We start from the raw sequence: 26,697 nt of genomic DNA on the forward strand, positions 1-26,697 counted from the left end.
CTTTAATTAAATAATAATAATAATAATAATTTTTGCTGATTTTAAATTTATTATTAATAATAATAATAATAGTGGGAATGTAAAAAAAAAACAATCGTTAAATTATCGCGAGTGGAAATAAGTTTAATAAATAAACAAAACTCGACAGTTTTTTTTTTTTTTTTTTGTTTTATGTAAAAGTGATAAAAGTGATATTGGAATCTTATGGTGCTAAATCATCGATCGATTGATTGATTGATTGATTGATTACTTTCTTTCGTGGTCGTTATTATTATTATTATTATTTTACATACGCGTATAAAACGCGTCGGGTTTTACGTATTGTTTTTTTTTTTAAATATTGTATTTTTTCCGGTGATACCAGTACGGCCGTCATATTTTCCATTCTGTGGACTATAGTAAGGGATTATATTGTGAGTATGCCCCTTTTTATTATTATTATTATTATTATTATTTTAAAATTTGTTTGTTGTTCTGGTTGTAAGATTGTTTGTTTGCGCGATACGAATCGTGAAAAATTTTTCTCCCACATTTCGATTATTATTATTATTATTGTAATTTTTCGTTTATTTAATTTATTTTTCTCGCGGTGACATTCGGTGCTTAATATTTTTCCCCTTCCCTTCCCTCCTCCCAGCCGAGCGCAGTCCCCTCCCCTTTCCCCCCGAGGAAAAATAATGGAGGAAAGAATGCAAAGTTTTGTCATTTTTTTTTTAAATATGTTATCATGGCAACGAATAAAATTAGTAAATTTCCAGTTCATCCATAGCATTCGTCATTTTGTTTTTGTTTTTTTGTTTTTTTTTTTTTTTTTTACTCTCTTTCGGTTTCGAAACGGATATTTTCAGGAGGTACCTTTTTTTTTTTTTTGGCTTTCGACTTCCGGTCCATCGATAAATCGATATGACGACGACGTATTCGAGATTAAACGATTATAAAAACGATAGAAAAATTTGTTTGTTTTATAACGTTCGGTTTGTCGACTTTGTTTTTTAATTTTTTTTGTTTTTGCAGTGCTGCTGGGCAGACGACGAGTGTGAAGCCATAGTTATGAGACGTCCTACCTTTTGTTCAGCTTTCGACGAAGATGATAATTCAATAACAACCACTCCTCCGCCGCCATCATCGGATAAGGTAAGTAAAACAACATATATTATATTATGCATTTATTTTTTATTTTTTTTCTTCTCGTTTTGATTTCATTTATTTAAAAAAAAGGGGGGGAAAGGGAGAGAGGGAGAGAGAGGGGAGAAAAACAACCGAACGAATTCGAAACAACTTTTAGAAAAGCAGAAAAAAAAAAAAAAAAAAAACGGCGTTAACCGTTTAACGATTGTAAATAAATGACGTAACGTAATCAGGTTAAAGTTTTTTCGACCTTGTGTTTAAAAAAAAAATTTTTTTTACGTGTGCGCATCAGTTATTTATTTATTTATTAAGTTGAATAACATTAGAAAACGGTTCGTTTGTTGTTTGTAGTATCGTTGGCGTTTGTTTGTTTTTTTTCCCCCCCCCCTCTCTCTCTCTCTCTTTTTTGCGTACGAATAGAAGAAGAAGAAGAAACGTAGGTAATTGCCCGGTAGTTTTCAACATGCACTCCCTATTATTACATTATTCGATAATTGACCGAGATTGAATCGATTTATCGAGATCGATCTATCGAAATCGATAAATATACATTTTTTATCTAATATCGGTCATCAGGTGTTTATATAATCGTGCCATTGATATTATTTTCCATTTGTGATATTGTTTATTAACAACAAAAAAAAAGAGTTGAACGGAAGTTTTTTTTTTTTTCGAAAAAGCGAAGGTGAAAACAAAAAATAAAAATAAACGATGATGCATTATTATTATTATTATTATTATTATTGTTGTTGTTGTTGTTGTTGTTGTTGTTGTTGTTGTTATTATTATCGTTATCCTTATTTCGATTATTTTTAATCACATTCGATAGGGATCAGGAGTGGGAGAGAGAGAGAGAGAGAATGTCACACTTTGAAAAAAAATTAAGAATTGAATTTATTTTTATGTATGTTTTATTATGTACGTGGCAGAAACGTCAAATGCGAAAAAATAAATTGTTTGTTGGAGTTTGTTGAGTGGTTCGCCATGTTGTTGCGTTTGTCTCCGTTTGTTTCCGTTTGTTTCGATGATTGACGTCGAATCCCATTCATTCATTTTTTTTTTTTTTTTAATGTTTTCTCGCTGTGAGGATACGCGTTATATTATTTCATTTCTATACTCTGCTCATCGAATTAATAATAATAATAATAATAATAATTGATGATGATGATGATGATGATGATGATGATGATGATAATGATAATGATAATAACAACAACAGCAGCCTTTGAGTTACCTTCACGCGTCACGCGTTGTATTTTCGCGTTACGATAATTTTTTTTTTTTTTTTTTTTCATTATTATTGTCATCATCATTATCAGGGCAGCCGCCACCTTGTTGACGACGACGTCATTGAAAGGAAGAACACTCTCGAAAAGAGGACTTTTTTATTATTACTATTATTTCTCGTCAACAGCGAAATTTTCCCCAACTTGATTCAAATAATGTGTTTTGTAGTGACATATAAAGGCGCGCGGTGATAAAGTCTTTTATTATTATTATTATTATTATTATTATTATTATTATTATTATTGATTATCGCGAAAGAAATCATTCGTAGGTTACGCGATAGTGACGATTATTATTATTAAGTGTCGAGAAATAGAAGGAACAACAATAGGAGCAACAGCACAGAATTAATAAAAAATAAAAATTAAAAATAATTAATTCCCAACACGAGAAAGACGTTGCTGCCGATCAATAATTAAAAAAAAATTTTTTTTTTTTTTCGCAAGCGTGATTGATTATAACGGTTTATTATTATTATTATTATTATTATTATTATTATCATTACTATTGTTTTATTCTAAAAAAAAAAAAAAAAAAAATTAAAACAAATAAAATTAAACTAATCAAGGATGATGTTTTTTTTAAAAGTTTTTTGTTGTTGTTGATGCTGTTGTTGTTGTTGTTGTTGTTATTTCGTTTCTGTTGTTTACGTACAGCAGATCAAAAACGGAAAAAGATTTTTTTCTTTAAAAAAAATTATTTTTGTAGTGATTAATAATTATTTGTTGTGTAATTACTGTCGTCGTAGTTATCATCATCATCATCAAGAGCAACAGCAACAGTGAAAACAACAGAGTTTTAAAGGTGCCCGGAAATTTTTGTGTTAATGTTATTGTTATTAATTAATTTTTTTAATGTCGTTTGTATTCGAATCGTATTCGGTTTTTTTTTCTTTTTTTAAAGAGAGAGAGAGAGAGAGAGAGAGAGAGAGAGAGAGAGAGGAAGAGGGAAAGAGAAAGAGAGAGAGAGAGAGAGAAAATAAAATAACCGTTGCGGTTGTCGTCATAAATTTTTAATGTTTTTTTTTTTTTTTTGTGTGTTTTCGATCGATTAAAAAAAATAAAATAAAAATTAGAAAACGGAGGAAAAGCCGTGGAGGAGGAGGGGGAGGAGTTTTTCCGGATACACAATCGAAAAAAGGAAAATGAAAAAAAAAAAAGAAAAGTTTTTTTTTCTCTCTCTCTCTCTTTCTCTCTCCGCGTTTGTATTTTTGTTGTTAGTGTTTGTTCACACACTTTGCATATATTGCGTAATAATCGATTGCAGACTCGTAGTCTGTTTTCTTCTTCTTCTTCGTCATCTTTTCGAAAAGTTTTTTTTTTTTTGTAATGTTGAAAACTTGTTTTTCAATGAAATTTTTACCGCGGTAACTTATTATAAAACGATCGACTTGAATGAGTCGATTATTCATTCGACGTTGTTATCAACGTTAACGTGATTGCGAGTAGACCCTCCCCGCTTCCTTCTCTCCCTCCCCCCCCGCCCGGGAGTTTTAAAATTTAAAGGAATTTTTTTTCGTTACAGGAATCCAGGTTGTCGAAAATGAAAAGAATACTGACGGCAACGATATTGCTCGGTCGAAGGAGTAAAAAAGATTCCGCCGTTCATTCATTGTCGACGAAAGGTCAATTGGAGTACAACGATAACGAAACGGAATACTACGAGAAAGAAGGTTTCGAAAAGAATATCGAACGCACGAGCATGAAATTGGAAGAGGAAATTCAAAAGTCTAAAATGAAAAAGGAAATGCAAACGAAATCGTGTTGCAGGCAAAGATTCAATGAAAAAATGGACGCGGAAAACATACCGAATAAAAACGAATTGTCGATATACCTGACGAAAAACACGGTCAAAATCAAAATGAAAGATGCGACGGACGAGGAAACATCGTGTCAAAATGAACATCATCAACAGCAGCAGCAGCAGCTGGGACAGCAGCAGCAACAGCAGCCATCATCCGCCGCGACGGAAATAATATTAAAACCGAGAAAGCGAAAAGAAAGGTTGGACAGCGAGGGTTCCATCAAGCAGGAAAACAAAGTGATTAGATCAAATTCGGAAGAAAGATCGGAGATGATAGATGACCGTGATGATGGTCATGATGGGGGGGAAAAAGGAAAAAAGGATTCGAATATGAGAAGAGTGAGCAGTCACGAGGATTTTTCAAGAGTTCGAGTCCTACAGGAAATCAACGGGATTCAATCTCCTCCCGTTCATCCTCCGTCATCGAAAAACAACAAGAAGGAAAAAGAAAAAATTAATTACGATTACAACGAGTCGAACGTTAATTACAAGAGAAACGTTTTCCGCGTCGACGACATGTTTCACAACGCGGAAGAATTGGAACACGAGAAAATAAGGAGCTGCGAAAGGTTTTCGAGAGCGGTCGTTCCCACGCGGGCACGAAGAAACATGACGAGGAAAAGGATAAAAGGTTCGAAGAAAAAAATGGAAATGGGAGATTCGATACCTACTCCCGGACCCCCATCGTTTAAAGGCTCCACACTAAAAGAAAAGGCATCGACTTCGTCGTCGTCGTCCTCGTCGTCCTCGTCATCATCGCCGGACGTCGTGGGTTCGAAATCATTTTCCGAAAGAGATTCATCTCCGTCTCCGGAAGAATCCTCTTCACCCCCCGCTTTGGACATTTCAACGTTGCACAAGCAAATGGAAGGAAGCGAACCCATAACGAGCCGTGCAAAAGTTTTATCACCCGAGGTGAGTTGAATCTGCAACCACGTCGTCGCCTACAATCCTAAAAGTGGTCAAAACTTGTCTTATCTTTTTGGCTCGAACGTGTCGTCAGTTGCGCGACATGTTCGCTTGCCAGGAACCCAGATTTTGGCTTTAATTTTTCTTTTATTTTTTTTTTTCCAAGAGTTATTTTGAGTCGACGCATTCATTCATTGAATGATTGACCCCCCCCTTTGTTTGTCCCTTTATTTTTATTTTGTTTCCTTTTCCCCTTTTGGAACTTTGCCTGAATTTCCCCCCCCCCCGTTCCCTCCCTCCTTCATGCAGCACCCATTCACCCATGTTTGCTTTTTGGGCGAGAAAGAGCAATGGGCTAAAACGTTATACAAAATTTTTAATGTAATTTATTTTGTTTTCGTTAAGGACGAACCTGAAAGTCCTTCCATCGAAGTTTTAATATCGCCAAGAAATTCTTTGGTCATGAGATTGATGGACACTGATCCGAGCGTGCCGCCCTCACCTCCCAGAGAGCACAACGCGAGACACGGAAAGGGTGGAAATTACGATACGCAAGAAAGGAAATTGACGAAACAAATAAGCAGGTGAGTAGCGGGATCGATTGGATCCCAAACAAAAAAGAAGAACAAAGTTTGTTATTGTTATTGTTGTTGTTGTTGTTTGTTGTTGTCTGTTGCAGCATAAAAAGACATTTGAAAAGATACGAAGAAGGTTTTCAAGAAGAATTCGGGTACAGGCCTTCTCAAGCGGATAAAATGGCAAACAAAGACATAAAAAAAATGTGTTCGGATCTGAACAAATTAAGAGCACAATTAAAGCGTAAGTAGTCAACGAGATGGTTGTTGTTGCTGTCGTTGTCGTCGTCGTCGTGATTTACGACAGGAATTTTTTTTTTTTTTTGTTTAGAATATCGAGAAGAATCGATGGAGGAAAAATCGTCGACGCCGAAACAACAACAGCAATTAAGTTTTTTAACATCTCTGGAAAATTTTTCAACTTCATCTTCTTCGTCAACTTGTTTGCAACAAAATGGAACGTTGTCGTCATCATCGTCGTCATCGTCGACGTCGATGACGTCGAGCCACAAACATTCAAAAACTAACAAAACAATGATGGAAGTCCTACAGGAAGTTGAAAAAGTATTAAAAAATTTCTTTCTTTTGTGTCTTTGTCGTGGGTTTTACAATTTTTTTTTTATACGGAATCTTTTTATCAGAGATTGCAAGAAAAACGACAGCAAGCCGGAAGATCAAGCGAAATAACGGAAATGAACAGGGGAGATTTGCTGGAGGAAAAATTGGCGGTGCAAAAAGCTTTGTTGCATTTGGAAAACGTTTTCGGACGTCCGGTAACGAAAGAGGACAGAGATTTGGTGCGTCCCCTATATCAGAGATACAGGTCCCTCAAAAGATTGGTCATACGAAATTCGGGAGTGAGTTGCTGTTGCTGCTGTTGTTGTTGTTGTTTGTTTACCGACGGTGAAGTGAAATTACAACAAAATTTTTTTTAATTTAAGGTCAAATTAAACAACAGCACGGGAGAATTGGCGACGATACTTGAACACGAAGCGATGGAATTTACAAATTCACCTTCGTCGACTTCCGCGGATTTGGGTGAGGGAACACTTTCGGCTCCTGAGGGTTTGAACGTGTCATTAGCCATGGAGGAATCGTTTTTAAAACCTCAAGAACAACAGCAAGAAGAAGAAGAAGAACAAAAGTTGGAGGAAAGTCGTAACAGTTCATCGAGTTCGGATTCTTTGGTCGAAAATCTTCACGCGCTTCCACTGTAAGTTTTTTTTGCGTTTGTTTGTTTGTTTGTTTGTCTCCCTCTCTCTCTCTCTCTCTCTCTCGCTTATCAATAATTATTATTTTATTAAAAAGGTCTCAATTGCTCGAACAACAGAAACGTGCGAGAGAAGAGAAGAAAAAATTGAGGAGGAGTTTAAAAGAATTTGAAGAATCATTTCAATCCGTGGCGGGTCGTCGAGTTCAAAAACAAGACAAAATAATCGTGGATGGAATATACGCGAATTATAAACAAATAAAAGCCAAATTGAGGCTTTTGGATGCGTTGGTAGCGAAAAAAAGTTGCGTCAAAAGAAATTCTTGTTAATTGATAATAATAATGATAATTAATGATAATTAATAATTGATAATAATGATGATAATGATTGTTTTTTATTTTTATTATTTATTATTTATTAAAATCAGGAAAATAAATTTTTTTATTTTATTTTATTTTATTTTTGTTTTTTGTTAATTTAATTTTTGTTATTAAATAAATAGATAAATAAAATATTTAATTATGTACGTTTATATATAAATAAATAAATAATTTAAATAATTTAAATAAATAAATAAATAAATAATTATGATTTGAAATGGGTTTTTGTATATATTGGGATAATGATGAATTCGTCGAATGTTTTGTTTTTTTGGTGGGGGGAGGGAAGAGGGGAGGGAGAAGGAGGAGGAGGAGGGGAAACGAGGGATATTCGTGGGTGTGTATAGGATTTTATTTGAATCATAAAAAAATTTTGTTTTGTTTTTATTTATTGTATTAAAATTATTTTTTTTTTTTTTAATATTAAAAACAATTTATCATAGCAATATACAAACAAAATCATCGTTTTTAAAAAATTAATTATTATTATTATTATTATTATTATTATTATTATTATTATTATTATTATTATTATTTCCTGAACTTCCAGGAAAAAAAATTCCCAAAATGTCAGGGAATGAAAAAAAAAAATTTTTTTTTTTTTGTTTTTATTATTATTATTATTATTATATATATAATTTATGATTTTTTTAATCGTTATTAATAATAAATAAATAATAATAATAATATTAAAGCTATTAATAATAATAATAATAATAATAATATGCATACAATTTTTTTAATTGCATAGTTTAACATTCGAATAAAGCAATCAATCAATCAATCAACCGGAAAATTAATAAGAAAAAAAAACGAGGAAAAATTTTCTTTCTTTCTTTTATCATTATCATTATTATCATTAAATTTACGTTTGCGCGTACGTGCGCGTGCGTGTGTGTGATAACACGTTATCACTTTATAAAAAGAAAGAATATACGAAATTCATTTTTTTTTTTTTATTTAATTTTTTATTTTATCAATCAATCAATCAATCACAAATCGTAAAAAAAAAAATTAATATAAATTTTTATTATTATTATTATTATTATATTCATTTTCTTACTAATAATAATAATAATAATAATAATAATAACAGTGCGATAAGATTTTCACAATAAGGAGAGTCAAACAATAATAAATAATCTTTCATTCGTAAAGTAAATATCAACTGACGTAATTAATATATATATATATAATATTTTTTTTTTTTTTTTTAATTGGGGGGGGGGTTTTATTTACAAACAAACACCTTTTCATTTTTTTTTTCCAGGTTTTTTTTTTCAGGTTTTTACGAGGTGGAAAGTCTTATTATATATACACAAATAACTAAAGCAAAAAAAAAAAAAAAAAAACGGAAACGGAAACGGAAACGCCGATGAAGAAGATATATATTATTATTATTGTTGTTATTATTATTATACTTCATATGAATTTTTTGTTATTGAACCTGATTTGGCTGCAGAATCTTTATGTATTTGATATCCCAAAGTGACATTTTTAGGAATTTTTAATTGATCTTTCAATTTACGCCTAAAATTATTTAAATAATTAATTAATTAATGACAAAACTTTTTTTTTTTTTTTTTTTTTTTTCAGGTTTCGTAAGAAGGTATTCGTAGACTCACCCAATTTCCATCACAGAATGAGCTTGTTGACCGTTAGCAGTCCAAAGGCCAATTTTATCATTTTTGAATCTAATATTAACAACAGATCCACAAATATCGTCAGAATGTGAATCGAATGCTTCACCAATCATACACAAGATCTAAGAAAAGAAAATTAAAATTTATAACAACAGAGAGAGAGAGAGAGAGGGAAACTAATAAAATAAAAAGAAATAAAAAAAACTAACAGTTTCCAACCAGTATTTGTCCAAATCTGATGTTCTTTGCTTTTTTTCAAGACTAATAAGCCAACGACCCCCTTGATTGTTTGCCGAATCTTCCCACATTGGTTTTATTCCTTTTTTAAACAAAGAATAATCACAACCGACTTTAAGCTCACTCGGTCTTTTTATATTATTGTATAAACTGAAATTGAAAAAAAAAAAAAAAATTTCATTCCATATGTGTAATTTTTCACAATATACATCAACTACATATTTCAAGCGATTAAAATTTTGGTAAAAAACTAATAAATTTTATAACTTTGGGGCTTTAAAAGAAAGAAAGAAAGAAAAATATCTCAAAATGATATTTTTATTAAACATATTTCTTTTATATACCGTTATCAAAAAAATTTTTTTTTTTTTTCCAAGTAATTCATAAAGAAAAAAATTTTCAATTGAAAAGTTTTCCCATTCAATTTAATTATAAATTAAAATATAAAATTATATCCGATTAGTAATCATGACATTGTTCGTATTGAAATGAAATTTTTAAAATTATTAAAATACCTCCAAAAGTCCTCAATAGTGTCGAAACTAAATATTTCCCGTTGATTATCTCCCCACGATTTTGATTTATCGAGTTCGTAGTACCATAACGTCCACGTATTTTGTAGGGGATGTTTAATTAAAAATTCTTCCGACAGATTTTCTTCTTCGGTATTAACTTCTTGTTCTTCTTCTTTTTTTTGGTCCTAATAACAAATATGGAAATGATATTGTCATTAATTGTTGTCCGCCATTTTGATAACGTATACATTCTAATGCCGAAAAGAGACCATGCTGTCATTTTATTTAATAACTATATTTAACATTAAACTCGAACTAAATAATACGTGTTATTTTTTAGATGTGAATTAATGTTAAATTGAAATTAAAAAAAAAAAAATCTACCTCCATAGTCAGCAAATTCTACTAAACCTATTTTATAACTTCTAAGTATCACTGTTTTCTTCTAGTGATGCAACAAACTGAAGCAACGGCTTTAGAATTAAAACTTACATGAAGGCTCTTGTCGAAAGCAAAATTTTACAATAATTTTAAAACTAAGATAAACGATTTTTTTTTTAAAACTTTTGCTTTTTTTTTATTTTTAACATTTACTGGGAAAAAAAATGACGAATTTAAATTGTTATTGGTTTTTTTTTTATTTAAATTAATCAAATTTTAATTTATTTCATTTTGTTCAGTTTGGTTTATAGGATAAGACATAGTAATATGTAACAATGTAGAAAAAAGTTTTTTAAACTAAAATTGCCTAATATTATTAAGGCATTAACAGTTTATTTTTTATTTTTGAAACCGTTAAAATAAAAAATTTCCCGAAAAAAAATTTATATATATATATGTAGATATAAACATCATTAAACGAAAGCAAAAATCCTGTCGGTTTAGCAGAAGTTAAAAATGGCCTCACCTACAATACAAATATATTATGTTTTAATTAGGCATAATTGAACTTTTAGTAATATAATAATGTGGTTTAACATATTTATATAAATTACCATATTCTTGCCAAAAAAAAAAGCTTTGATTGCTTGTTTAAGCTTCGATAAATGAGCCAAAAAATTTTATTTTATTATAATTAAATTCAAGAGTTTGACACACAAATTGTTAAACCAATTCCTTTTTTAATTTTTTTATATATTTTTTTTTACTTTTTTTTTTTTTGTTTTTTTTTTTTTTTAAATTAAATTGTTTTTTTAAATGGAGCAAGAGTGATTAAAAAAAAAAAAAAAAAAAAAAAATGAAGCCTGAAAGAGGATCCTTCCTCTTTGCCAGGTTGAAATGCCATTAAAGAATATTAAAGTAACACCAGGTACACAAGCTAGATATAATAATGAAATGGTGGAACATGTTGATAAATGGAAAATAGATAATAGTGTTGTTAATAATGATCATTCAGATACTTCTGTGAGATGCCCATCTGAAACATCAACTTTATCAGCTGGTCAAGACATATGCAGGTAAGTTCATAAATTCAATCTTTTTATTTTTATATGTTTAAACTTTAGGTGTCAGGTTTTAAATAAGAAATTTCACTCTTATCAAAAGTATTAAATGTTTTTATTTATTTATTTTTTATTTATTATTTTAAAAAGTTAAACATATTTAAAAAAAAAAAAAAGTGAACTGTTAAATACAATTGTGATACACTCAAAACGTAAAAAAATGTGAATCAAATCGTGTTTATGTGATAATCACAAATGATTTGTTAAATTTATATAATAAGATTTTATATTTTTGGTAGTTATTTTGTAAATTTTTCACTGAAGTAATTATAATTCTAATTATTAGAATTTGTCATTGTGAAGGAGAGAGTAATGGCAATGCTCTTGTTGCTCCTTGTTATTGCTCGGGATCTCTTCGTTGGGTTCATCAGCAATGTTTACAACAATGGATCAAAAGTTCTGATATCACATGCTGTGAATTATGCAAGTTCCAATTTATTATGCATTCTAAACTTAAGGCATTTAATCAGGTTAAAATCTATAAGTTAAAAAAAAAATTTTTTTTTTAAGTAAAGATGTTTACATTACTTAAAAAAAGTAATTTTTTTTAGTGGGAAAGTTTGCAGATGACCCCTTTGGAGAAAAGAAAACTTCTTTGCAGTGTAACTTTTCATGCTGTCGCATTAACATGTGTTGCCTGGTCACTATATGTTTTAATTGATAGAACAGCAGAAGAGCTTGAAAGAGGAATGTTAGAATGGCCATTTTGGACCAAACTAATTGTCGTGGCTATAGGTTTCTCAGGCGGTGTTGTTTTTATGTACATTCAGTGTAAAGCTTATGTCAACCTTTGCAAAAGGTGGAAAGCTTACAACAGGTCAGTTATTTGACATTAATATTTTATGTAGACTTTTTCATAGGTGACACATGAATTTATTTACTTATTTATTATTCTCGAGTTTTATCATGTTCGACATATATCTTGATGAATAATTTTATGAATTGAATGATTATTATTTTTAGAATTATTTATATTCAGAATGCTCCAGAAAAACCAGCTTTGCCTTCAGACCTTTCAAAATTGCAATCATCTAAAATCGAAGCTCCCCCTCAAGTATACATTTGTCCGAAAACGAATTCGGCAATTCTTAATGTTCCATCACATTCGCTTTTATCTACATCTGACATAAATGGTAAAGATGATGGATTAAAAAATAATGACATAAAATTTAGGACTTTACAAGTTCTTAGCACACATTGTAGTTTAAATGTAGGCTGTGATAAAAATGATGTTTTAAAGACTGGAGAGAAAGAAAAAGTTATTTGTAAAAAAGAAATTGATGTATCATCAGATGAAGGAGAAACATATGGACTTTTAAATATATAGAATGTATTAGTTATTATGTATTTAGAAGCCTATAAAAATTTTATATATATATATATATATACATATATAAAATTTAATTCTGGTGATATTTTGAAAGAATTAAATAATAGACATATGTAAAAAAAAAAAAAAAAAAAAAAAAAAAACATTTATTATAATTTTAATTTCAAATTCATTTTATTATCATTTAGGTAAGTCAATTATTATTATTATTATTATTTTAATAATTAATGTGTATGAAAGTAAGTGAATAATTTTATAGTTGAAGCAACCAACGGGGGTTTTTTTTTTTTTTTTTTATATAATTTCTCTTTTCGAGAAAATTTATTTACTTGCTGGGACTTGAATTTTTTTTATCATGAAAATAAAAAAAAATCTGGCATTTTAAAATTTAGTCATTATTTAAATAGATAATTATGAAAATAGAATAATAATATTAATAGTTTGTATAAATAAATAAAAAAAATTTATAATATTAATGTTGTTATTATGTAAATTTAAATCAAATTAATATGTTGGACTTTATAAATAAATCATTATTTTGATCTCTTTCATTTTATATGTAAATTTTTGTACTACAAGGATATAATTTCATTTTGATAAATTATTTTAATAGTAATCGTTGATGGTAGATAATTAGGACTGATATTAAATTGATTTATTGAATTAATTCAATGCTAAGCAGACAATTTTATTGTAAAATTAAATTGTAATTAGAATCATAATGGTCGACAATCAGTCATTGTTAAAAAAAAAAGAAAATGTTGATGTAACATTAAGCGATCCATTGACCTAAAAGATGACAAAATTAAAATTTCTCTCTACAAAGTAATTTAACCTTTGTAGACATTAATATTCGGGTAAAAATGAAATCATAAAAAAAAAGGATTCGAGTATTTTTAGTTTGAAAATCAATTTAATTATAAATTTAAAAAAAAAACATGTAACTAGTTGAATAACTTTTTTCACACATGCTTTTGTACATTTTTTTATTTTTAAGGCAAAGTAAATTCATTTAGTGATGGAACCATATTAAAAGTTAAACAATATAACTCCTTTTCTATATCTTGTAAAAGTCCAGAAGCACCAATTCGAAACAATGATTTATCAAGCCATTTTACACCCAATTCTTTTTTCGCTAATGCCAACCAATTTAATGCATCATTGGATGTTTTAATTCCTCCAGCAGCTTTAAAACCAACCTAAAATTAATTTAAATGACAAAAATTTAATTTATTATTATTATTATTAATAATAAAAATAATTATATTTTTGTTATGAATAATTTTACTTTATAATTTGTTTTCGTATAATATTCTCTTATGGCTCTCATCATGACTGTGCCTAATGGAAAGGTAGCATTAATAGTTTCTTTTCCTGTCGATGTTTTAATAAAATCTGAACCGGCCATCATGGCAACTAAACTAGCTTTGTATACATTTCTAAAATTGCCTAATTCTCCAACAGCCAATATTGTTTTCATTTTTGCAGACCCACATTTTTCCTAAAATATTTTTAAGTTTGATAAAAAATATCCATTAAAGGAAATTTAACAATGTAATTTAACTTGTTAAAACCTTCATAAGCTTTAACTCCTTGTATAGTAATTCCCATTCGTTTGTTAAAACTAATGAACGATCAATGACCACATCTATTTCACTGGCACCATTTTTTAAACAATCTTCAATTTGAAGAAGTCTAGAGTCTAAACAAAACTGACCAGTAGGAAAACCAGTGCTAACTACAATTAACAGAAAATAATGAATAATAGAGATAATAATTTAAAAAAGTTCCATTATTAACAATTTACCAGCAGCAACAGGAAATTCTTCGACAAGTGATAATTTTTTTAGTGTAGATACTGCATCAGTAACTCTAGAGGGATAAACACAAACAGCAGCTGTGGTAAATGTTTTTTGTGGAAATTCAAGTGCACTTAATATTTTTGATGGTATAGGATTTACAGCTTTTATTGTTAATCTATTTACATTGCTCCCTACATAAATAAAAAAATAAAATGAAATCTTCAAAAGAAAAGTTATAAGACACAAAACTAACTGTAATTTATAAATACTTACAAGTATCATCTCCAGATAATGTTGTGAGATCTAAACAAGAAACTGCTTTTAACAGCCATGCTGCTTTATAGATACCATTTAATTTATAACATTCTTCCCATGCATCCCTTTCGCTATCATATAAACACCAAGCATTAATGGAAACGCTATTAATCCAACCTAAATCTAAAACGTAAATATATATTTATTATCATTTTAAATTTTTTCATTTTTTCAAAATTTCTCGAATAAAAATTACCTAAATCCCAACCTAAATTGTTATCCATGGTATTAAAATATTTATTTTAATTTTCTTATTTAGCGAGATGAGATTAATCACTATGATTCTATTCAAAGCGTCTCCATGATTTTATCTCGTATATATAATTAATAAGAATTTATTTTGTTTCTTTACTGAATTAAAATTATTATTATTATTATTTTTTTCTAATTCTAAATTAAATTTTAAACTTTTTAAAGTTTGTGTAACAGTACTTAGAGAATGTAAAAATATTTTGCAATATAAAAAATTCATCCTAACATTTTTAGGAAAAAATGAAAGGCAAATGAAATGGGTTAAATAAAAATAAAAAAATTTAATAACATTTAATGATACAAAACAACACACACACACATTTAATAACAAAACAATAAACTCTTATTTTAGTTTCTTACACTTAAATTTTAAATAATACATTAATATTTTTTTTTTGGGAAATTTAAAGCGATGGTTATACCAATTTTGTTTTTACGATTTGGAGTCTAACTATTTCTCTTCGGATATTGAATAAAAATAAAAATTATCCGAATCAGTATTAGTTTCTTGACAATAAGAACATGTATATTTACTGTCTGATAAAATAATACTCTGTAAAAAAAATAATAATAATAATAATAATTACAAAAAAAATTTTTTTAAAAACTATTTTCTATTTCATAATTTAAAAATTATTTACCTTTAAACAATAATAACAAGCTAAATGAGAACATTTTTCAGATATTGTACATGGTAAAATTAAATAATCTTTACAAATAACACATTTTGAACTGTTTTTATACTTGGTATGAATTTTAATCCTCTTTGTGTAAAATTTAGAAAAAACTAAAGTGCTAATTTTACTTTTAATTTTCGAATAATTAACTAATGGTAAAATTAATTTTAGCAATTCCTGTAAGAAAAAATAAAAAAAAAAATTTTTTTTTAATTATACCTTTTTGTTTAAATGAAATAATTAATGAAAATGAAAGAAATAAAATAGGTACAAACCAAAATACTAAACCATACAAGTTGCCTAGTCATAAAATGATAACCAACACTTCTATTATATTTTTTTGTGGGTACATATTTTAAATTTAACAATCGATCGCTTATCGTTGGATATTTTCCTTGCACTAAAAACACTAATAGGTTTAAAAACTGACTAATTTTCACTATCAATTCAATTTTTCCAAAAATCTTCCATATCTAAATAACAAAAATAATAATTTTAAGAGAACATCAATCGAAATAATTGCAAGTCACATATATTTTTCAGTAACATTACATTATTATTTACTCTTGTGCCATTTTCTTCATATTTTTTCTTCAGGTAAGGAAAAAAATATTTTAGTATAGGATAAAGATAAAGTTTTGTGCGTTTAAACGAGTCGTTATATTTTAATCCTACTAGATCTTGTCCAAACGTACTGTTTTTTTGTAAAATTGAATATTTATATATGACTAAATTTAAAATGAAATTCAATTCTGACTTGAAATTATTCAATGCTCCAGGTTTTAAAAATTTTGACACTTCCAATATTTGATTAAATAATATTTTATTAATTTCATTATCGAAATAATTAGCATCTATCTGTAATTAATAAAAAAAAAAAAAAAATTAATTTTCATTTTCTATGTTAATAATAATAATACTCCAGTCGATCATTTATTTTTTTGCACTACCTGTGTAATTCTCGGTACAATAATTTCTTTTTTAATTTCATCATTTTGTTTCATTTTAAGTAAACGATACAAGTTTTAAGCTTTTGTAAAAAAAAAAAAAAAATTTATCATGTGAAAAATAAAAAAAAATAAAAAAAGTTCATTTTAACTTTTTTTTTTTTTGAAAATTCATTTAAATTAAGGGCAACAAGACGAAATTCAATTAATAATTTTATTTATAAACGTCAATAAGATGAAATTTTCAAAATAGTGTGTAGGAATGGACTCGACGAATTTGAGTCTTTATTAATTTTTTTTTTTTTTTTTTTTTTTTTTACAATTAGTTTTTAATTTTAATTTATTATTGTTTTATTTTTCGTTTCTTTTTTTTTTTTTTTTAATATTATGATGCCACCTTCATCGGTCGGATGCGAAAATACATTATTAACTCATAAAAACAATGAAATCGTTTGCGAAAGTCAAAATAAAATTAAATGTGTTTTGGTTGGTGATGGACAGGTTGGAAAAACATCTTTAATTGTAAGTTATTCGACCAACGATTTTCCAGTAGATTACGTTCCAACAGCTTTCGATAATTATAATGGTTAGTACAAAAAAAAAAAATTTTTTTTATTACACATAAATTTGGATTGCGTTGCCTTTAAGGTTTTTTAATTACTTTATTTGATTTACTATAAAAGGAAACAAAGGCCATCGCTCTACGGGCCTTATTTTACATACTTCGTCTCATTTGAATAAATTTAATTTTTGGATAAAATTTTAATAAATATTTTAGTTTAATAATTTTTTTTTAAAACTAAATTAATACTTTCTTAAATTAAAAAAAATTTTTTTTTTTATAGTTGTAGTTATGGTTGATAATCAGCCAGTCAGTTTACAACTCTGTGATACAGCTGGACAGGTAAAATTAAATTATTAATTTAATATCAATTTTTTTTTTTTTTGTATATTTACTTTTCCATTAGCATTCTATTACTTATTACTCATAATAATTGATTTTTAGGATGATTTTAATTCGATAAGAACTCTCTGTTATCCTGAAACAGATATATTTTTAGTTTGTTTTTCCGTTGTTAATCCGAGCAGTTTTAAAAATGTTCAAAAAAAATGGGTACCTGAAATTAGAAAACATTGGCCAGAAGCTCCAATGTTATTAGTAGGCACACAATCAGATAGAAAATCAGATGTAAAATTATTAAATCAATTGACAGGTAATTGAGCAGTAACATTATTTTTTAAAAAAAAACTTAATAGTTTGGGTTACAAAAAAAATTTTTCTTTCTTTTTTTTTGTTTAGTTAACAAGGAAGTTCCTGTGAGTGAACAACAAGCTAAAGCACTTGCTAATTGTTTGGGAGCTAAAGGATATATTGAAACATCTGCTCTAACACAAAAACAATTAAAAGATGCTTTCGATAATGCAATCGTTTGCGCACTATCAAGAAGAAGAATGCTTAATTTAAATAATAATAATAATAATAACAACAAAAATAATTATGGCAGGTTAAAAATAAAAAAAATTGGTCCAAATGGTAGATGGAGAAAATTAATTTGTTGTTTTCCGCAAACTAGAAAAATATAAACTGCCAAAAATAATCGAGAAAAAAAAAATTTTTTTTAAAAATAAGTTTAACAATGTAATAGATAACGTTTTTTTTTTTTTTTTTAATATGAATAATTAGGTTAAATGTTAGGTTAATTACACCCCCTCCCCCCTTTTAAAAAAATTAATAATTTAACAGTAGTAACATAATGTATTATTATTATTAGTTCACATAACGAACAAAACTTAATTGTTTTTGTTTTAAACTTTTAATCGAAATAATTTAAAAATAAATAATTTAAAAGTTTTAAATATTTTAATATTTATTTTCTATAATAGAATATAATAAAAGCACATTTTATAATAAATAGTTTAAATATGCACTCATAAATCAATTTTAAATTCTGGTTAATGTAATTAATAGCATAAATTACGAATAATAAAAATTAATGTTTTCATGTTTTTATAAAAAAAAAACATTTGTTTATCAAGTTTTAATTTTACATAACATAAACCAGGAATAAATACATTATTTGTAACATTCCAATGTTAATTGATTTTATTTATGTTTTTTGTTTTTACAATTCAAAATATTTATCAAGTTTTTTTTGTTAAGAAAGACATCATTATTGATCGAATGTAGTTTAATTAAATATTGATATAATGAAGTTAATGTTACGATTAGGATTTTTTTTTTTTTTGTAAGACGTATTATAAAAAAAATTAAAATTTAGTTTTTAGGTTTATTAAATTTTAATAACATTTAAAAAGTATTTAAAATTTTTATTGATTAATTTAGTTTATTCAAAATATATCATCCTGAAGAATTGTTTTACCGAGGAAACTTAAAAAAAATTATTATCATGGTTGTGTTTTTATTATTTTTTTTTTTTTCGATTAATTATATAAATTTACATGTAGAGCTCAATAATAATTGTTATTATAATGTTGGGCTTCCCTAAAATTTTTTAAAAATGTTGTTAATATGTAAATATTTACTTTAAAGTATTTTAAAATGAATTTAAATTAATGTTATCATTATCATAATCATTATTGAATAATTGTTTTTAAAAAAATTAAAATTTTTTTTACCTTTTGTAGTTTTGTCAATTTATCAGGTTTTATTATTTTTATTTTATTCATTTAATTTTATAATTTTATTTATAATTTAGGGAAGTTTTTTTTGTTTTTTCTAAAATTGTGATTTATTATTTTATTAACTCGCTGATTTATATTACTTACTTATTATTATTATAGGTACAAAATATGTCTTTCAAATTATTAATTTTTACTTTAATGGAATTTATGTTAACTTTTTTTAATTTTTATGTATACTTTTATCATCGTTCTTTCTTAAACATTTTTTTTTTTTTTTAATAATTTATAATAAATTTAAAACCACTTTTGTGGACACACACATTTTGTTTTTCTTTTTTTTTTTTTTTAAATATGTTGGTAATAAAATTATTTTAACAAATTAATTTTTATTATAAATGATTATATTTAGATCCTTATTACACATCATTTTAACTATTTTAACTATGGTAAGAATATTAAGTGGGTAAATCCGTTAAAATAATTTTTTTTTTTTTTTTTCTAATAATTTTTAAGTTCACAATTCATAAGTTTTAAAAATGGCGGGAATCGTGACATGTAATCCTACATTATACCATCCATGAGTATTTTATTTATTTATAAAATTTTAATTAATTTTTGTAAAAAATGTTTAATTTAATTTTATTTATGTTCAAGTTATAAAAAAAAAAAAAATTTAAAGTGCGTTAAATCTATTTTTAAAATTATCCCCGGAATTTTGTTTGTAGCTTTTGATTTGCTGGAGTTAATATTTGCTCTTCCACGTCATTTCATCTTTATGTAGTCATTAAAATGGCCGAAATTAGAATGAAAATTTTAAATATTAATTTGTGAAATGAGATGATGGTTGTTATTATAAGTGCTCTTAGCAGTTTTAAAAATTAATAAGTAAGTTTTAATTGTTTTTTTTTTCATTTTTTTTCTACTTTATTTATTTTAATTTTTAAATAGGAAGAGGAGTAAAAAAAAAATTCATCATTCGAGCTATTTTAAAAAATTTACCAATTAATCTGTCTAAAATATGTTTTAAATATTATTATTTTAATATTATTCCCATATATATTTATTTAAGAATTTTAATTATTTACTTTCGACTTTGCTACTAAATAATTTTTTATCAGCATAATATGTAAATGACATGTTTTGTAAAAAAATATTTATTTTTTAAAATAAAACAGTTATTAAGGATTCATGTTTACCAGTCAAAATTTTTGTTTAAATTTAAAAAAAAAAAATTTTTTTAAATTTATTTTATTATGCAAAATGGAAAATTTTGATTTTTATAAATCTATTTTTAAAAATTTTTATTTGTTTTATTTTTGCCCAGCCTATACATATATTTTATGAAAAAAATTTTTTATAAATGATACTATTGTAAGTGATTAATGCAACTTTATATATATTTAATTAATGAATAGAAAAAATTTAATTCAAAAGTTAATTTTAAAATATTTTTATCTAATTGTTTTTAATTTTAAATTTAATTTATAATTAATTTTCTATAGTTATTCTTTGACAAGATTCAAAATTGTAATTTTTAATCAAACGAAAAAATGAGTTGCAAAAAATGTTTGAAATATGTAAATGTATAACACATTTAAAAAATTTTTTTAATTATTGAGTTTAATTGTATAGTAAAACATTTTATAGGCAAACAGTGCCTAACTTTAAGGTAAAAGATTATTAATTAATGTGAATTTGTTTTAGGAAGAAAATGATGGCTGATAAAAACCAGCAAAGTGTTCCGAATGGAATGCCTCCGTTCCCTGGAGCTAATTTAATTTCACCAAATAGTCAAGTAGAACCTATACAATCATCTGTAAATAATAGTCCTATATCAACTTTGCAACAGAAAAGTGTTACATCAGTTGCCAACGGCCAAATTTTTCAAAATGTTAAAAGGTCGAATACAATTACAAGTAGTGCCAGTAATTATCAATTTCATCAGTCCCCCTCAATATTTCCAACAACAAGACAACAAACACCATTGTTATCATCTAAACCTAGTTTGCCTGGTAATCCTCTAGTAGAACCAAATCAAAATATTTCTTCTAATCCTAATCAAATGAATTCGTCAAATGTTTCCGGAACTCAGTGGAAAAATATTCCTCATTCTGCTGGTGCTTCGATGCCATCCAATTTGCAATCCAACAGACAAAATATTATAAAACCCACTCCTATAATTCCTAATAAATTAAATAATTCAAATTCTAATATAAATAATTTATCTATGCAACCTCCTAGCAGCAACGATGCAGTTTCTCAAAATGAACAAATGGCTAAGGTAAATTCTACTGGTTTTCAGTATTCAAATAAATCAATCCCTGGTCCTGGTGGTCCTGGCCCCAATCCCATTCCTCGTTTATTGTCTCAGCCTCAAACCATTAATAAACCATTAGGTGGGCCACCAATCACAACCACTCCTCACAGTGGTTTTGTATTGAAACCATCACCTTATGACAAACCTAATATTCCCAATATGAATAGTTCTCTCTATGGTACACCTACTTCACAAAAAGTAAATCTTTTACAACAGCCCCCTCATCAAAATTTATCAAGTTCAGAGCCCAATATTCCTCAACAGTTTCCTCCACCCGTCTCCGAATCGTCATCATCATCATCATCATCACAACCTATGAGTTTAACTGGACCGCCTCTAGGATATTTACCACAGCAAACAGTTGGAAGTCAGCAATATCCTTTGAAAACTACTGCTCCAAACACACTGAATAGTGGGGATAGGCATTCTTTGCATGGTTACCCAAAGCCAGATCAAGGACCGAGGATGTATCAAAATCAATTTTCGGGTCAAATGGGACCATTACCACCTCCACCCTTACCGGGTGAAATTCCGCCATCAAAAAACGCACACAACATGCAAAATTCATATAATCGAATGCCTTCGAACGCTGTTGCAAACAATATGAAACATTTAGGTATGCATGCATTAGGGCAAGGAATGGAAAGGATGTCTGTAACTCAGCACGGATACAATAAATTATGGGTAAATGATTTAAAGTTTTAATTATAATTGATTTTTATTAAATCTCGAAAAAACATATTAAATTTGCAATAAAATTTTCTTTTCATTTGTTTTTTTTGTAGGGTACTGAAACTGTTGATTTGCTTCAATGCAGAAACATCTTGCCTCCTCAAAAAGTTACACCACCACCGATTAGATTACATCAAGAGTTCATGGATAGTGTCAATTGCAGTTCTGAGTAAGCAAAATATATATATATACAATAAGACTAAAATTAAAATATTTATGTTTATTTATTATATATTTTTAAGAAAAGAAAAATATTTTAATCAAAGCGATTATTATTAATTAATTTAATTTTTTTTTAAATTTTTAGAATATTTTGCTGCACTTTAAATAAAATACCTGAAACCAATAGTTTATTACAAAAATCGAGACTGCCCTTAGGAATATTGATTCATCCATTTAGAGATTTAAGTCAGTTGGCCGTTATTCAATGTTCTTCTATAGTCAGGTGTAGAGCTTGCAGGTAACAGGGAATCACAAAAAAACAATTCGACATTTTCTATTCAACAGGAAAAATGGAAAAATCAATGGACAATTATTTATATTTTCAGAACGTATATTAATCCGTTTGTTTATTTCGTCGACAATAAACGTTGGAAATGTAATTTGTGCTTTCGCGTTAATGAATTACCGGACGAATTTCAATTCGATCCTGTATCGAAAACCTACGGTGATCCATCCAGACGACCTGAAATTAGGAGTTCAACCATAGAATTTATCGCTCCTTCAGAGTACATGGTATATGGTTTTCTTTTTCTTTTAAATAAGTTTTTTTTTTTTTCCCGTTTATTTAACTTTAAAAAAAAAAATTATGTATGTATGTATGTTGTAGTTGAGACCTCCTCAACCTGCTATTTATTTGTTTTTATTGGACGTTTCACGTTGGGGTTGCGATTCCGGTTATTTGGAAACGCTGTGTTCTGTCCTCTTAGAAGAATTAGACAATATACCCGGAGATTCCAGAACTCAAATCGGTTTCATACTTTTCGATTCGACCATACATTTTTTTTCAATTGCAGAAAATTACAATCAAGCTCACGAAATGGTCGTGTCGGATATCGATGGTAAATCAATAAACGTGTCAATAACGTGGAACCGTTAATTAATTAATATTTTATAACGCTCATACATTTGTTTTCAGATGTTTTTCTGCCGACTCCGGATAGTCTTTTAGTTAATTTAAATGAAAATAGACAGCTTATAAAAGATTTATTACACGAGCTACCTAAAAAATATGCGGAATCTTTCGATACGAATTCTGCATTAGGACCAGCACTACAAGCGGCTTATAAATTAATGGTGATTTTCTCTCTCTCTCTCTCTCCCACACTTTCTCTTACACTCTCTCTCTCTCTCTCTCTCGTTGAAATTGATTAATGTTTTCTTTATGTATTTTAGTCTCCCACGGGTGGAAGGATAACGGTTTTTCAAAGTTGTTTGCCCAACAAAGGACCGGGAGCGTTGAGTCCTCGAGAGGATCCAAATAATAGATCGTCGAAAGATGTTAGAAATTTAGGACCTCAAACTGATTTTTATAAAAGATTATCATTGGATTGTTCAACGCAACAAATATCCGTAGATATATTTTTAGTGAGTTCGCAATATTCGGATTTAGCAACTTTAGGTTCGTGAATTCTCCATTTTTAAATTATTACAAAATGTTTTTTGATTCGATTGGTTACATATATATATATATTTTTCTTGATTTCAGGTGGAATTTCACAGTTTTCCGGTGGTTGTATTTATCATTTCCCATTATTTAGAAGAATAAATCCTTTGAGCAACGAAAGATTAGTACGAGCTCTCAGACGATATTTAACGAGGAAAATCGGTTTCGAAGCCGTTATGAGAGTTCGATGTTCGAGGTTATTCAAAATTTCTCCTCACTTCGCCATGTTGTTTGCGTTGTTGCATTACAATTTAAATTTAAATTTAAATTTCAGGGGTTTATCAATTCACACGTTTCACGGGAATTTTTTCGTTCGAAGTACGGATTTATTGAGTTTACCAAACGTTAATCCGGATGCCGGATTCGGTATGCAAATAGCCATCGAAGACAGTTTGTTCGAATTGCAGTGCGTTTGTTTTCAAGCAGCCGTACTTTACACTTCGGCCAAAGGTTATTATTTTCAAAGAAACATGGTGACTTTATTTACTTATTTACAATCTTCTTTTACAATAAACGATAAATTTTGCTTCTTTTACAGGGGAACGAAGAATCAGAGTGCATACGTTATGCCTACCCGTGTCATCAAATCTAACGGATATAATGACGTCAGCGGATCAACAAGCCATCGTTGGACTTTTGTCGAAAATGGGTAAGACATTTAAATCTTGTTTAAATTTATATAAAACTGACTGACTGATTTGTTTTTGTTTTTTTTTTACAGCCGTGGATAGATCGTTAAAGTCAAATTTGTCAGATGCGAGAGAAGCATTTATCAATGCGGCCATCGACATTTTATCGGCGTATAAATTAGTCGAAACATCCGGTAGTCAAAATACAATATTGGCTCCCGTTAATCTTTCTTTGATACCCTTATACATATTAGCTTTGTTAAAATCGGTAAGTTTTTCTTTTTTTATCAATACCTGTACGAAATGTTTTTAAAAGTTAGTTAATTAATTTTTTATTATAATTTCAGACTGCTTTTAAAACTGGTCAAAATACAAGATTAGATGACAGGGTTTATGCGATGTCACAATTGAAGACGTTGCCTCTTAGAGAATTAATTCAATCGGTACATCCGGATTTGTATCACGTGACACATTTAGACGATCAAGTTAGTCTTCCGGTTATTTATTTTAATTAATTTTATTATAAAAATTTTAATAAATTGTATCGTCTTTCCCGTTTGTAGACTGGTGTCGAATTCGAAGAGAAATTAGTTGCACAACCTGCGAGGTTAACACTTTCCAGCGAACATTTGGATTCGAGAGGTGCTTTCCTGTTGGACACTCCGGAAGTCATTTATTTATTAATCGGGAAAAACATAAGTCAAGATTTCCTGGTTAATATATTCGACGTTCGAGACGTTAGGCAAATCAATAAAGATGCGGTAAGTTAAAAAAAAAAAATGTATAAAGGGAAAGGGGAAAGGATTTATTTAGATTTCTAGTTCACTAACTCCCGTTTCTCCTCCACCCCCCCTCCAGGTCGATTTACCAGAGTTGGAAAACGATGCGAGTGAAAAACTACGGCATTTTATAAATTTTTTACAAGCGGAAAAACCCTGGCCGGCCGTCGTTAAAATAGAAACCGAACCAAATTCTATAGCGCCATTTTTCATAAACGATAAATCGGAAAATGCACTTTCATATTACGAATTACTTCATCACGTTAAAGCTCAGTTAAAGTGATTTTTACTTTAATTATTATTATTATTATTATTTGTACGTTTAAATAATGGAAATATATATGTTATATTATTATTGTAAATTTTTATGGAACAACAATTAAAAAGGAGGAAAAGAAAGAGAGAGAGAGAGATAGAGAGTGAGTGAATGTGAAAATTAAATTAAATTAAATTTCTTAGGTTACAGGTGCTTTGAAAAAATGTTTAAGCTTAAGGAAAATTATATAAATAAATAAATATTTGTTGGTGAGAAAGAAAATGTGTTTTAAATAGTCGGAAAAAATTTATTATAAAAATCAACACCTTAAATTACTTTTAAAAAAAGATGAAATTTGTGGATTTATATCAATGATTGATTGATTGATTGATTGATTGTATAAATATTTATTTATTCCCATTGGAATTTTAAATTTCTTCTCCATTATTATTATTATTATTATTATATTAGAATATATTGATTTGTTTTTTTTTTTTTTTTTTGGATCCTGGATTTTAATAAAGATTGATTTGTATTATTTATCCCTAATTAAGGGAATTGATTAAATCTGAGAAATTGAGTATTTTATCATCATGTTGTTGTTATTTTTTATTTTTTAATTATATTAATTTTAAATCGATAATTTCTTTTTTTTTTTTTTAATTAATTAATTATCATTATTTAAAAACTTAATAAAATTTGAGCTAATATTAAATTAATTAATTAATCAATCTCGATGATTTTTTTTTTTCGTTTCAATGCCGAAATTTCATTTCTACGGCTTCTTCCCATGGAAATTTTTTAAAATTAAAGTTATTTAAATAAATGAAAAATTTAAATTAAAAAAAAAAACGGTTGTTGATATTATTAGGTATCGATTATTATTCTAATTTAAAACCTGTCTAGTCATATTTGTTAAACCTTAATTTTTTTTTTGAAATAATTTTAAAATAGCTCAATTTTTTGTTTTCTTATAATAAATTTATAATTAATAAAAAGAACGTTTATTTAAAAATCATTATTTGTGATTTATTTTTCAATAAAATTAAAAATATCGTCGTTAAAATAAATTTTTTAAATTTTTTTTTAATGTAAAATTTTATAACCGTTAATTGTAAAAAGGACAGTGAACTGTATCAGTTGCTTGTAGCAAAATCTTCTG

At 27.6% G+C, this 26,697-nt stretch overlaps 6 protein-coding genes across 6 annotated transcripts; 4 read left to right on the forward strand and 2 right to left on the reverse strand.

Annotated features, from left to right (window-relative positions):
• Positions 1–3,957: 3,957 nt before the first annotated feature.
• Positions 3,958–7,242, forward strand: Phum_PHUM601490 (protein FAM13A1, putative; the record flags this gene model as incomplete). Its single annotated transcript, XM_002432752.1, has 7 exons — positions 3,958–5,133; positions 5,533–5,711; positions 5,807–5,946; positions 6,034–6,266; positions 6,344–6,559; positions 6,644–6,915; positions 7,011–7,242. The coding sequence occupies 7 exons, from the start codon at positions 3,958–3,960 to the stop codon at positions 7,240–7,242; spliced, it is 2,448 nt and encodes an 815-aa protein (XP_002432797.1).
• A 3,724-nt stretch (positions 7,243–10,966) lies between these two features.
• Phum_PHUM601500 (membrane-associated RING finger protein, putative) lies at positions 10,967–12,517 on the forward strand (the record flags this gene model as incomplete). The annotated part of the gene is made up of 4 exons (XM_002432753.1): positions 10,967–11,145; positions 11,477–11,660; positions 11,742–12,007; positions 12,154–12,517. 4 exons carry the CDS (start codon positions 10,967–10,969, stop codon positions 12,515–12,517), a joined length of 993 nt encoding a protein of 330 aa, XP_002432798.1.
• Positions 12,518–13,512: 995 nt separating this feature from the next.
• On the reverse strand, positions 13,513–14,861 carry Phum_PHUM601510 (deoxyribose-phosphate aldolase, putative; the record flags this gene model as incomplete). Its single annotated transcript, XM_002432754.1, has 6 exons — positions 13,513–13,719; positions 13,809–14,021; positions 14,095–14,258; positions 14,328–14,513; positions 14,596–14,760; positions 14,834–14,861. 6 exons carry the CDS (start codon positions 14,859–14,861, stop codon positions 13,513–13,515), a joined length of 963 nt encoding a protein of 320 aa, XP_002432799.1.
• A 654-nt stretch (positions 14,862–15,515) lies between these two features.
• Positions 15,516–16,570, reverse strand: Phum_PHUM601520 (uncharacterized protein; the record flags this gene model as incomplete). The annotated part of the gene is made up of 4 exons (XM_002432755.1): positions 15,516–15,743; positions 15,842–16,005; positions 16,097–16,424; positions 16,517–16,570. The coding sequence occupies 4 exons, from the start codon at positions 16,568–16,570 to the stop codon at positions 15,516–15,518; spliced, it is 774 nt and encodes a 257-aa protein (XP_002432800.1).
• A 330-nt stretch (positions 16,571–16,900) lies between these two features.
• Positions 16,901–18,097, forward strand: Phum_PHUM601530 (GTPase_rho, putative; the record flags this gene model as incomplete). The annotated part of the gene is made up of 4 exons (XM_002432756.1): positions 16,901–17,099; positions 17,359–17,417; positions 17,520–17,727; positions 17,814–18,097. 4 exons carry the CDS (start codon positions 16,901–16,903, stop codon positions 18,095–18,097), a joined length of 750 nt encoding a protein of 249 aa, XP_002432801.1.
• Positions 18,098–20,867: 2,770 nt separating this feature from the next.
• Positions 20,868–25,562, forward strand: Phum_PHUM601540 (protein transport protein Sec24A, putative; the record flags this gene model as incomplete). The annotated part of the gene is made up of 14 exons (XM_002432757.1): positions 20,868–22,157; positions 22,259–22,374; positions 22,513–22,665; positions 22,754–22,940; positions 23,035–23,266; positions 23,344–23,501; positions 23,601–23,826; positions 23,914–24,067; positions 24,146–24,321; positions 24,410–24,520; positions 24,593–24,768; positions 24,848–24,985; positions 25,064–25,261; positions 25,359–25,562. The coding sequence occupies 14 exons, from the start codon at positions 20,868–20,870 to the stop codon at positions 25,560–25,562; spliced, it is 3,519 nt and encodes a 1,172-aa protein (XP_002432802.1).
• Positions 25,563–26,697: the final 1,135 nt, after the last annotated feature.

The sequence above is a fragment of the Pediculus humanus genome, genomic scaffold (genome assembly GCF_000006295.1).
Source record: "Pediculus humanus corporis 1103172108318 genomic scaffold, whole genome shotgun sequence".
Classification (NCBI taxonomy): Eukaryota; Metazoa; Arthropoda; class Insecta; order Psocodea; family Pediculidae; genus Pediculus; species Pediculus humanus.